Source organism: Saccoglossus kowalevskii, chromosome 16 (genome assembly GCF_978046115.1).
Source record: "Saccoglossus kowalevskii chromosome 16, keSacKowa6.1, whole genome shotgun sequence".
NCBI lineage: Eukaryota > Metazoa > Hemichordata > Enteropneusta > Harrimaniidae > Saccoglossus > Saccoglossus kowalevskii.
The window spans coordinates 12,214,062-12,228,055 of record NC_140656.1 but is presented as its reverse complement, the minus strand read 5'-3'; the positions used below and the strand labels follow the sequence as shown (position 1 = coordinate 12,228,055).

At 34.5% G+C, this 13,994-nt stretch overlaps 2 protein-coding genes across 2 annotated transcripts in view; one reads left to right on the top strand and one right to left on the bottom strand.

Annotated features, from left to right (window-relative positions):
• The window catches only part of LOC100371790 (LIM domain kinase 1-like), a 21,090-nt gene extending 18,898 nt beyond the window's left edge, over positions 1-2,192 (top strand). The window contains exon 16 of the mRNA XM_085491054.1: positions 356-2,192. Within this exon, the coding sequence (XP_085347180.1) occupies positions 356-509 (154 nt within the window). The 3' untranslated portion in view covers positions 510-2,192. The remainder of the gene's footprint in view (positions 1-355) is intronic.
• LOC100371939 (pseudouridylate synthase RPUSD4, mitochondrial-like) lies at positions 2,013-13,994 on the bottom strand. The gene is made up of 9 exons (XM_002739389.4): positions 13,410-13,994; positions 8,269-8,400; positions 7,613-7,657; positions 6,763-6,961; positions 6,033-6,067; positions 5,639-5,688; positions 5,156-5,297; positions 3,918-4,015; positions 2,013-2,901 (listed from the first exon to the last, which is right to left on the bottom strand). Exons 1-9 carry the CDS (start codon positions 13,975-13,977, stop codon positions 2,713-2,715), a joined length of 1,458 nt encoding a protein of 485 aa, XP_002739435.2. The 5' UTR covers positions 13,978-13,994; the 3' UTR covers positions 2,013-2,712.

Here is a 13,994-nt window from a genome sequence, read left to right as displayed (position 1 = left end):
TTGTTTTCATGAATGCCATAAAGTTATTAAATGGCGACATTTCAGCAGTTTACATTATTGGAGATCTTTAATCTACAGTGTTATTTGTTTTTTTGGGGGGGGGGGGTGAAGCAGCTTGATTAATTTTTATATGAAAATTTACTTTAAAAAAAAACCAAGAAAAACAGAAATCAAGAACTCATTTTTGAGTCAAATAGTGTTGTTTTTGCTAAAATACTACACACACAACTGCCTATGATTGAAATAAAAACCTGCATATTGTGGCAGTAAAATAGTGTTGCACACAAGTTAGTAAATGCAACACCCATCATAGTAATACCATTGTGTACTAACAACTAGTCTTTCCTTTCTATAGACCCACTTCAGAAACATTGTCTAAATGGTTAGACAGTCTGGCATTCAATATGGAAAATGGCAGTGAACTCACATCGCTATTGGAGAAGTTAATACCAAATGCACAAGTATCACAACCTCCATCCAGCCTGACAACAATAAATGAATCCAGGTGACAGTTACTATGACAACAGTTAAATCGTTGTACACTTAGCTTCATAAAAAATATTATGTACTTAACAAATATGATCTGCCACTAGATGTTTCCTATATGTGAATTTACATAGATGTATTTTTTTATGAATTTAATTTATTGATCAATAGAAAAATGTCTGTACATATTTTGTATCAAATTACATATTTATAGATGTAAAACTTAAAAAAGAAATATCTATATTTGTGCAACTACTGATTTCAGTAAATGTGATCAACTCTACTTTTGATGCATTACCAGTAGACAATATTGGGTAATGAGTCACATGTTTTTTCTCCCGGAGGCTTGCATAGATTGTAAAATACACTCTGTTAACAAAAAAGCAACCCAACCAGCAGTATTGCAATATATTTCTTTTTTGATATCAGCTTACCAATTACAACTGTTACATTTGAACTATCAATATTTCTATTTTTGTTTGCAGTACTGCTGGTTTAGTGGATTTTTCATTCACAATAAATGTAGCCTGCGTACCCACTCCCAGTTAGTTTGGTCTTGCATTATTATGATAAATATAGGCAAGCTGCTAATCTGAATGTTAATATTCCAAACGACAGTTAGCATACTGTAAAATACTTTATTTTAGCTGGAATTAATTTTCGCTGAAAAGACATTTTTGGTGCTTTGGGATTTATTTTCACTGATTTTTGACAAATTGAATGTAAAATATAGGAAAAAGGTATATTCGCTGGATCATTCCTTCAGCGAAAATAAAGTATTCTACAGTATTTGCTCTATTATTAGTCTTTTTTTATTCCTTGTTTTGTGAGTTTTTATAAGGCAATTTTTTTGAGGACGAAAAATAAATAAAGTAATTCTTTTTTCCCATTAGATTTATAATTGAGATCATTGATCGGAGAGAAGAAATGAAATAAAATTTTATTCCATGTATAACCTTGTTTCTCATGATACTCCCACGAAAATGCAACTTGGATTTGTTATGCGGCGGGCGGTAACAAAAATGAAGATAAAAATAATATTTTTTCAGCATTTGTTTTGCGCTTACAAGTCGGCGGGCCCAAGAAATTACGCTGAAATGAAATTATATTTATTTCATTTTTGGCTCCTGTTCATTCGGCGGGTTCGCGAAACAAGGGAGAATAAAAGTCTGGCCTCGGGAATGTGCCCAGTTGTGTTGACGATCAAAATATGATCCAGCATACAATAAAATAAATACTGTATTGGTTTCCAATGGTCACCAAAGAAATGCGACTTGTGGGTACCAGACATTCTTAACTACAATATCACTATCTGCACATTTAGACCACTATCAGTTGGCTTACAAGTGTAATAGTAAATGCAACTAAATTTACTATATGGGGGCAGCCATCTTTGCCAAAAACAGTAAAACAAAGCCCCAACATTCCCAGCCAAACAATCTATTGGGAACATTGCATATTTAGTTTATTTGTATTACCATTTTCAGCCAACTGATTATAATTATTAAATCAACACGGCTCGACCATGAGTGTAGTAGTAATTTATTACAAAGTGCCTTTGTAACTATAGATGATAAAACTGTACAGACTTTTCAATAAGTGTTCGTTATATTGAAACTTGCAAGAATTCTATTTTATTATTGTGAATATTTTCGTATTATTTGAATGATGTATTCGAACAGAATAAAATGTTACAAACTCGTTAACATGGTGTCTATATGCAAATACAACTTAGTTCATGAATATTCATAAGTTGATCATTATGTATGCAAGCCACATTGTAAATTTTATGGAAACCATAGCAACAAATTCCAAATGTCCTTAACTTGTACACAGATATCTTATCTTATTCAAAAGGGGACATTAGTAACTTTCTTCAGAAGAAAGTATCAAAATGTATTTTATCAATGGTTTGGATTGGCTAATTTTAAGTCGAATAAAGCACACCTTGTACCGGTTGTAATGTGCATAACCCTTGAACTGCCAGGTATTTTTCCCGCCCCAAATTTTGTAAAATTTCATCATCATGGCCTATAACAAATATTGCATTTAGTTTTTGACCAAAAAGTTAGTCAATTATCAGACTACACACAAATGTTGTTGCTACGGTAGTTCCAAAAGTTGACAATGGCACTCAACCTAAAGATAGGGGTGTAACATTTATCCCAATTTACACGGACTCTAAAAGAAATGCAATTTACTCTATGTTTACGATAAACAAAAATATTAGGTTATTTGGATTTTTAATCTCGTCATATTCTTTTTAAAAAATTCTGGCAGTTTGGTTGAAATAAATAGATTCCTTCCATCTCTAAACTGTGGAATGATCAGCTGTTTAGCATGCAGATGCATTGGTACAGTCCGCACTTTAGCCTGTCTTATATTGAGTCGTTGTAACATGTCTCCTGGCAATTTCTGAAAAAAAATTCAAAACAAAATAATTTCAAAAAAAACGTAGCATGTTATACTTACTTTATCAACATGGCTGATATGAATCTACGTAATCAAGGGTTGTCATTGGTCAATTCTAACAATAAGTGACACATAATATAAATAAATGTTGTAAATAACATTTTGATAACATTTTTATTTTTAATGTTTGTAGCAGTAAACATTTCCGTGAAATTGTTTGTGCAAATGCACTTAATTTTTTGTAGCTCACACACTTGTAAAATTCTTCTTTTTTTGTTAAATTATTCTTTGGGTCATTTTCAAAGAAAAAATAGGTACATAAAATAATTCAAAATGGGCACCAGATCAGGCATAACATCACAAAGTCATTAGGGGACCCCCTAATTTTAATTTGCTCTTTGTCATTTGACAGAACCTTTCGCACAACAAAATATCAAGAATTTGTAGTGCTCTTAAAATTCCCAAATTTTTTACTAGGTAGCCATATTCCGAACATCAAGAATATTCCTAGCAACAAACAACGTTTGTAAGTACCAGTACACTGCAGCAGTAAATTATTCAAAGGTCCGTGGTTATCACAAAAATACAATTGCACACACCTCCACGGAAACAACTCTGCCAGTTAGATATAGTACATACAGTGAGTTTATATTGGTAGATTAAATTCATTGGACCCACCACCATTGAATGAATCTTCCCCAGATAAAGTCGCATACTGTAGAATACTTTATTTTCACTTGGAATTTATTTTCGCTATTTTCGCTGAAGGGAAGATTCTGTGAAAATAAAATCCAGCGAATATACTTTTTTCTATATTTCACATTAAAGTCATCAAAAATCAGTGAAAAGTGAAAAGCCTTTTCAGCAAAAATTAATTCCAGCAAAAATAAAGTATTCCACAGTATGTATTTGGAACACTGGTGGGTTATGAGAATATAAATTTGTTTATCAACTCAAAACACGTACATGTGTGATGTGATTACCGCTGACCGTTAATAAAGTAGTATAATAGAAGTTACCTGTGGTGCTAGTTTATCATGATGGGAATATTTATGATCTCCTAAAATTGGACATCCTAAACCAGACGCTAAGTGACATCTTATTTGGTGTTTTATACCTGGAAATATAAGGAATCATTTGATCACATTTTAAATTGATGTGAATGATAAGCTACAAGTAGTGATGTACTGTAAAATACTTTATTTTCGCTTGGAACTAAAAATTCAAAGAATATACTCTTTTTCATTTAATTTCATTCATTACATTTAACTCGTCAGAAATCAGTGAAAATAAATTTCATACAAAACACCCAAAAAGTAATTTTACATAATTATACATCTGTCACCGTAACGCCATAAGTTACAGTGTGCCGTAATTTTGCGGTATTTTACGGGGTGTTTTCATACTACCATATTAGGAAATGCGAATTCCAAATATGAGATGATTACGCGCATAAGCGTCTTCTAATAATAAAAACAAACATGGCTGCCATCAGGATTTGACCGGATTCTGTTCTAAACTTTTTGGATTTCGGCATTCCTATGATGTATCCTTGGAAGAAAAAGATGTATAATAATAAGGTTATTACGAAAATACCTCAAAGTATGCCTATAGATGGATGGTCTTTATATAGAGGTAGTCACTAACTCAAGTCAAATAACAGTGGTCAGGCAACAAGTACCCAAATCGCATGAGAGTTGCTGTTGATTTGGATGGATGATGTGGGCCATATACAAACATATAATCCTATGGTGTTATAAGTGTAGGAATTCTTATGTACAATGTTGTGTTAAACATGGTGATACAAAATATAAAGGTGTGGCAGTCGGTGAAAACATTGTGTGAAGATGAACAAGAGACAGCAGCACACATCTATGTCTACACCATACCGCCCATACTAAAACTGTTCTTATCCTCGGGGGCGGAGCTACGTCACAAGACGTTCCACGTTGCTACGACGCGCACCACTGTACATGCATTTCTATGGGCTCTGTGCGCGCTGCTGTGGAACGCCGGTCGAGCCGGTGAAAATTCGAGAAAACAACACAAACTCAACTTTGAAGTAATCCCGAACAACCAAATTTATATATGTTACACACGTAGGGCTAATCTTGTTACACTGTTCAGAGGAGTCTCAACAATCATCCCAAAATACCATTTTCTGCGAGTTTTGGGCCATTGTTTTCACCACCTCCGGTTGCCAGGCGGTGAAAATGCCCGGATGTCCGCCCCCGAGGATTTCTCACTTGTCCATTACCTGTTTCAGGCTGCAGTTCTACTAATGCACAATTTCCTTCACTTGCGAGTACTTTAAAATTTGTAAGAGCTGTAGCTCCTTTACCAGAACTGGATTTTATCAGATTTTTGTATACCAATCCATAGTCAGGTCGTAATAACATCTGAAAAAACACAAACAATAAATCAAGGCATCACAAGAACAACTAAATAACAAGTTACGATATAAACAGGAAACAATTTTTGTAAAGGATACAGTGTTCTTTTGTGAAATCAACAGATTTTCATGAAGTATATACTGTGATATCGTTCCATTACCAATAGTCTTTCATGGAAAATAACCTCTGAATAAAGCTTTAATATTAAAGGGTGGCAGTCGTCGTATCGCGTTCTGTTCGATATGAGACTCATATCGACGTATACAACGTGTGTAAAATACATTGTTTATTTAAATGAAATTCGAACACGCGCTGCGCGACGACCACCGCGCTTTAAGTAAACTTACCCTGTTTTTGCCAGCCACTTCACCCTCTTCCATGGGAATATCAACAACACCTGTGTACAAACAGTCATTACCAATATTATTAAAGTGTCAGCTTGCTAGTTAGTTTGTTTAGCTCGTGCCAGACTTCGTAAGGATTGAAGGCTTACAGATTAGAACTTATTCTTCCATACATCTCCAGTCAACTCCCAAAAATGCATACACAAACTGCTTTGCCTTGAAAGATTGCACCTCATACACAAGGTGAATCATGTAATTTTTATTTATGAGTAGCATTCTACCTTTAATTTACAGTTAAAAATACTAAACTAGAATTACAGTATCATATGCACAGAAAGTCACAAGCCACTGATTGATTTGGTCAGTTTAAGTATTGTTTGATGAACAAGCTACCAACCTTCACTTGGTTCAGGAACACCTACTGTTAACACCCTATTCAAACAATTAAAACATGGTAAATATTAATATTTCATCACCTAGGCTCTTGTAGAGATGTATCTCCAATAGAAGCACATATAAACAACAAGCAGCCTGTCGGCTGAGATAGCTCCGCTGTTAGCAATACACATTTCAATTAAAGAACTGAAGATATCATTAGAAAATGAACAACATGTATAATATCAAAGAAGTCAGACTTGCAATTTTCAACAAGAAGTCGAAAATATCACTTTTTACCAAAAATGACAAAAATATTCATCAAAATTAGAGAATTGAAAATATTATCACAAAATGAACAAATCTGAGAGAGGTCCACCTACATGTATAGTACCTATATATACATTATCAAAGCAATCAGACTTGCGGCTTATGCATTTATCGATTTACTTGATTATTAAAATATGACTTATTTTGACCATAGACACATCTATATCACACACATTTAATAGTGTATTGTACTTCTAATCGACTAAATACTTGCTGTTCAAATACTGGTTTGGATAACTTACATGTAATAATTTGTACAGGTTTCAGAACAATTCTTGGCCAAATTGTTTGATGTGTGTTTGTGTGAACAGTAAAACATCAAAAGAAAATATTTCTGGGTCAACCATAACTTTACGTTTGTCATTTCAATGAACTTGGCCCAGGCATGTCAATCAATTTTTTTGTATGTAGAATTCACTTACCAATATCTTTTTATAACCATTTTCTTTCTAAATAAAGCATTCAGTTGTTTGGCTATAATCTCTGATTTAGCTAACAACATGACACCAGTTGTTTCTTTATCTAGCCTGTGTACGAGGTATAACTTTGGTAACGATTTATCTATTAACTTTGCTAATATTGTTAGAGTATCGTTTACATTATTAGTTATGGTAGGCCCACCTGTAAATAATGAAATAAACAAGATGTCAATATTTGTGTCACTTCCACGTATGGGACTTCGTGACAGAGCCGTGAGACCATCTTCCTATCACAGTAGAATTGAACACTATAATTGTTCCTAACAACATTTTGGTATCTTTTCATGTTTTTCTCACCAGATAGCTGCAGTTTTGGTCAAAACTTTTGAAAAAATGCGGGTATATTTTGTGAATGGTTAAGTTAATTTTTCAAACCTTGATGTACTAACCAATGATCAACTACTGTAGAATAATTTATTTTCGCTGAAAGGATGATTCCGTGAAAATAAAATCCAGCGAATATACTTTTTTTCCCATATTTCACATTAAACTCATCAAAATTCAGTAAATTAAATTCCATACAAAAATTAATTAATTCCAGCGAAAATTAATTCCAGCGAAAATAAAGTATTCCACAGTATTTCCAGTAGATTACACATGTACAGGTTAAGGAAGGAGTCTTGATCAATCCTCACCCAGGTCATAGGTCAATTGCCTTCTGGTGATCAATACCAGATAAGATTGTACTGTGCAGCAACTACTATCAGTGATTGGTATAAAAACAAGACGTCTTGTATGCAGGGAGGGGGGGGGTCCAAAATTAGTTGATTTTAACTTTTTGGAATTAGCTTACCATGCGAAGGAAGACCGTATGGTTTGTCAATAGCAATTACATCATCTGAAAAATAAAACAAAACATTTTAAGTAAAAAAAATTTAAAGAAAATTACCCAAAAAATTATAGAGAAAAATATAAATAGGTCAAATCTTGCACCAAAAGATTGGTGAGAGTCAGGACATTAAGTGTGAAAGTCAGGAGTGAGAGTCAGGACATTAAGTATGAGAGTCAAGGCATTAAGTGTGAGAGTCAGGGCATTAAGTGTGAGAGTCAGGGAATTAAGTGTGAGAGTCATGACATTAAGTGCGAGAGTCATGACATTAAGTGCGAGAGTCAGGACATTAAATGTGAGAGTCAGGGCATTAAGTGTGAGAGTCAGGGAATTAAGTGTGAGAGTCATGACATTAAGTGCGAGAGTCAAGACATTGAGTGCGAGAGTCAAGACATTGAGTGCGAGAGTCAGGACATTAAGTGCGAGAGTCAGGACATTAAGTGCGAGAGTCAGGACACCAAGTATGGGAATCAGGACACCAAGTATGGGAATCAGGACATTAAGTGTGAGAGTCAGGACATTAAGTGTGAGAGTCAGGACATTAAGTGTGAGAGTCAGGACATTAAGTGTGAGAGTCAGGACATTAAATGTGAGAGTCAGGACATTAAGTGTGAACTCACCATGATCATAGATGATGCGTTCATGTAGAATCTTAGCAACAACAAATGGAGACAATCTACTTAGATCTTGTGTTTCATGACTGCAAACTCTAAATCCCATGGAGTCTGTTTGTTTCGGTGATGACTGTGGCACTGAAACAAAAATATGTATCATTATTATCACTTTGTGTAATTGGGTTGACCCCAGTTAACTCAAACTTCAGTCAGATATCTTAAATTGAATTAAAATTTGTGTACATATCCTAATACAATAAAGATAAATGAGATAATATTTGAAATAAAATTGTCATTTTTGGTTCATCAAGTAGAAATATACTAGATATATTTGAGACGCATAACAATAAAATAACATAAAATAACAATAGTTTATTACCACTGTGATATTCAAAATGGCACCTATATCCAAACCTGGTTCAACACTTCAAATTTACTAAGACTCTTTTTCAACACAACTGTTTAGTTTAGCAATTGACAATGTTATGACAAATTTTTCCTATTTTTCATTATTGGCAGAGCTCCAGAAGGAGTACCTACACTTTATGCAATTTTTTTAAAATTATGCTAATTTATTCATGACGTAGCAGTTTCTGTGCTCATGAATATTCATTAATTTGTGGCTCAATACATTTTAAAAGGGGCGATATATTATTTTTGGGGGAAGAGTTAGAAAGGGGGATTAGCAATCCTTAGGGGGTCAATACAAAAGTAGGGACCCATTTGGAGAGCAGCCATGCTCCTCGTGTCTGTTGTTGCACGTGACCTACAGCTGTCAACAGTGTTCGTTCTTCGACTGTGTTCGTTCTTCGACGACTTCGACTGGCTTCCATGTGGGGTAGTATTCTTGTGTTCTGTTTTCCTGACTTGAGTTTTTGAAACCGCTGTTTATGTTTTTAACGTCTTTCATGTCTTTTGTAGGAGTGTCCAATCCGTGATTCGAACTTGCGATCTTTGAGTTCCCAGCGCACTGTCTTGTCCACTGTACCACGAGTGTCTTCACACAGGAGTTAGGATTTAAGTCCTATTCATAGGAGCACTGTCTTCACTAGCATTCAAAAATCTAACTAAACATACTGGATTTGAACCAGCGATCGCTCACATTGCTGACATAGTACAAATCAACTGAGCTATGTGGGTGGTCATGCAAATTAAATAATTTGTTGTCATATTTAGCTTTATTGCCAAATGGTGTTTGCGAGAAAAAGATGGGCAGGCAAGGGAATTGAACCCAGGTCCTCCTGATCACTATGTAAAGAACTGACCCACAAGACCACAATGGATTAACTGGATGTGTTTGCATTTGATAAGACTATATAGTGTGTATATATATAGAAATACAACATATTTCTATTATTGAGTTACAATTGTCCAAAAAATTGCCAATTTTGTGTTTTTACTTGTGTAAACTATATGCATGCCATAACCCGTTAGTGTACATCTTGCCAATTGGGTGTTTGCCATTTGCGTTGCCCATACCTGACCCGACCCTAACCCTAATGTCAAGACACGTTCCTGTTAATAATTCCGTTGCCCATACCTGACCCGACCCTAACCCTAATGCCAAGACACGTTCCTGTTTATAATTGCTCAATAATGATACTCTGTTGTGCACTGTCTGCGGGTACTGTAAAATGACTAATTTTCATTGGGTTTAATTTTCACTGATTTACCATTTCAGGCATATTAAGTGGGTTTTAAATTCACGGTTTCGTCATTTAGATAATGTGTTCTATGCTAAATTGTACATATTCACTGTGTTTTAATTTAGCGCATTTTCCAGTCAGCGAAATAAGCTAAATTAAAACCCAGTGAATAATTACCCCATTTACAGTAAGTTGCATTGATGTCAACTGATTAAACAAGTCGCATTTAAGTAATTTCCACTATTAACAAGTGGTTAAATTGTGACAATAAATGTGTGGAAAAATATTTGAGATTAATTTTGGTGTAGACAACTCTCGTTTAATTATTTTACACCATTACAAGTTGTTAAATTGAGAGAATAAATGTCTCAACAAATATTAAATACTTAGTTTGATGTAAACAACTCACGTTTGATTAATTCCCACAATTACAGGTTGTTAAATTGAAAGAATAAATGTGCGGACAAATATTTTAGACTTATTTTGGTGTAGACAGCTCTCGTTTAATTATTTTACACAATTCCAAGTTGTTAAATTGAGAGAATAAATGTATGGACAAATATTTTAGACTTATTTTGGTGTAGACAGCTCTCGTTTAATTATTTTACACCATTACAAGTTGTTAAATTGAGAGAATAAGTGTGCGGACAAATATTTTAGACTTATTTTGGTGTAGACAGCTCTCGTTTGATTAATTCCCACAATTACAAGTTGTTAAATTGAGAGAATAAATGTACGGACAAATATTTTAGACTTATTTTGGTGTAGACAGCTATCGTTTAATTATTTTACACCATTACAAGTTGTTAAATTGAGAGAATAAATGTGCGGACAAATATTTTAGACTTATTTTGGTGTAGACAGCTCTCGTTTGATTAATTCCCACAATTACAAGTTGTTAAATTGAGAGAATAAATGTACGGACAAATATTTTAGACTTATTTTGGTGTAGACAGCTATCGTTTAATTATTTTACACCATTACAAGTTGTTAAATTGAGAGAATAAATGTGCGGACAAATATTTTAGACTTATTTTGGTGTAGACAACTCTCGTTTAATTATTTTACACCATTAAAAGTTGTTAAATTGAGAGAATAAATGTATGGACAAATATTTTAGACTTATTTTGGTGTAGACAGCTCTCGTTTAATTATTTTACACCATTACAAGTTGTTAAATTGAGAGAATAAATGTGCGGACAAATATTTTAGACTTATTTTGGTGTAGACAACTCTCGTTTAATTATTTTACACCATTAAAAGTTGTTAAATTGAGAGAAGAAATGTATGGACAAGTATTTGAAACTTATTTTGGTGTAGACAACTCTCATTTGATTAATTCCAACAATTACAAGTTCTTAAATTGACAGAATGAATGTATGGACAAATATTGACCATTATATTTGTGAGTAAAAACCTGTTGTTTAATTAATTTCCACCTCTACAAGGTTGAGAGAATAAATGTGTCGACAAATATTTGATACTTATTTAGGTGTAAGAACTCTTGTTTGACCAACTTCCACCATTGCAAGTTGTTAAAATAATGAAATAAATATACTGGTATCATTGGATATTTGATTTAATTGTGAAACTTTCTAACAAAATGTTAACTGCTGGCTTCGAACCCTCAATCAACAATTCCGCAGACACGGTATAAATTCCACAACACCACAGAAGATATTCGTCTGTTGTCTGAATTGTTTTCGTAATATAGGGAACGCCATCGACACTTTAACAAAACTTACCTTGACTTAGGTCTTGTTTATCTCTTGTCACAATCTGGAAACTGTTGAACAAATTGCGCGTCGTCCAGTTTAAGACGTTAGTTATTTTATTATTTATTCATTCAGTTTTGTATGGTGGAGTTTTGTGAGGTTTATTATTTTTTTGCGACGTTCTTTGTTTACTTGTTTACGGTTTGAGAGATTTCAGTTTATTTGATTTACGTTTTTACGGTAGCTCTGAGCGGGACTCGAACCCACTGTCTTTTCAAGCTAATTTTGTTTTATTTTGATGGCACGCTTGTGTACCACGCCACGACGTTGGTCGTTAAGTGGTGTTCATTTTTCTAACTACTCCAGTGTTCCGATGAGTTGAACGGAAAAGCCAAAACGATTGCTGGTTTCTGATTGCTTCGGTTCTGGTGAGTGTGTATCTAGTGTGATTCGAACCCATGTCGTTTGTATTGGGCGTTTTTTTATTTTCCATGTTAGCTACGCCGTAATATGCAACCACTTCCCCGTTTTATTGTGATTTTGAGTGTTTAATGATGTCTTCCTCACCCGTCACGCCATGACCCAGTTTCAACCACACGGCCATTTTGCAACACAGTTCGTGACCCTCGGCGTCACCCGACTGACTATATGAGCGTTCTGTTCAACTGTTAAGCTAGGATTTATTACCGTTATTATCATTATATTGTCACGTGATTTGTTTTACCTTATGTGTAATGTCTTAAGTATCTTTATTGTAATTTGTATATACCAATTCGTATATACCGAGGAAACGACCCCGATTGAAGGTCATGTATTTTATGACGTCACCAATTCGTGTGTAGGTACTGCTTCTAGATCTGTGCCTCATTATTTTGTAATTTTACAATATTTAGTATTTTAGTGATTTTGTAATATTTATTTTTGCGTCTTTTTCTGCATTTTTTTCTGGCCGTGTAGAATTCATGCTCACACATTAACAATGTTCATTTTGACCGTACCATTATTCTGGTGGGGTGAGAAGCATGGACCTACAGTTAACGTATTTATTCATCGTGTTTATCATAATATATAATGTATTTGTTTCTTATATTTTGTTACAAATTATGGCAGATGACATAAATATCAAGGTTTCTCACGTTGGTTTTGAGAATTAAAAACTGATTGAATCCACATTTTTTTTAATTATTATTTTGCAAACTTAACTGGTTGGAATCAAAACGGCGTGCGAGAGAGAGAGAGCGTGTGGAAGTTGCAGGGCGATTGAAGCTAAAGTACCATTGTACAAAGCCTTATCTACTATTATTTTTGTTGTTAGTGTCATTCACGGACTTTGCTATTTTAATATATCTTTATAACAGTGTATAAGTGAGTATTTTTGCCTCAGGCAGTCGCATTTTGTCCAGGCAGTCGCCGGGCATTCCCGGGCAGTATTAGTATGACCTGATTTTGTAGTCAGTAATTAAATAAATTGACTCTTACTAAAATGATTGTGACTTGAGGTACACATCACAGGTACAAAAGTTTCTCCAGTCTGTGTCCCCATGCATTAACAACAAATACTACTGAGGGCAGTATACTAGCAAACAGGAATGGAAACTAACCCTGACGACAGACTGGAAACCAAGTGATGAAAACTAACCAGTTCTTTCACATACTCATTTACACTCATTTTTTTTCTAGAATCATATGTAGTCTTGTGATCTCATAATTTGCGTGATTTCAAATTGGAATCTTTATCGCATATCAGACAAGTGAAACCCTTGACTCATAAGCCCTTGGAATTTACCTGCATGCTCAGTTGTCTGCTTATCTTGATAGGTGTTTGATTTTTCTGCTGACAGTTTTTTCCTAATGTTCATGGAAACTGTTCTTGCGGCGTTTTTATACTCTGGGGTCTCATTTCTTTTTACCCTGTGTTCTTCGTCTTCCACTACAATGTCATTTTCATTTGGCAGAAATCCATCCATTTCATGACGTACGCTCTCTGGTGGCGTAGTGCTAGGGACTTTCTTGCGATTTTTCGGTTTCCTTGTTGATTTTTGCTGATTTTTGATTTCTTGAGTGTCACTAAATTTATCAAAAGTCCCCTCCTGAGTTAGTCCAAAAAAATCCTCCTCTATTAAGTGTACAGGACTTTTTGCTGCAGTTCGTCGACCAACACTCGAGTGAAAATGTCGGGTGATTACAAGACAGTTAGACGTGGATATAATGGAGTTGGACGAACAGAACTTCTTCAAAGTACGACTAGACACAATAAATGATGAATACCTGTTACACGACGCGAAATCTGTGCAAACCATCCTAATGTTATGGGAAGTCAAAACAACCCGCATGCTTCTTATGGCGGCGGCCATTTTGAAAACATGACGAT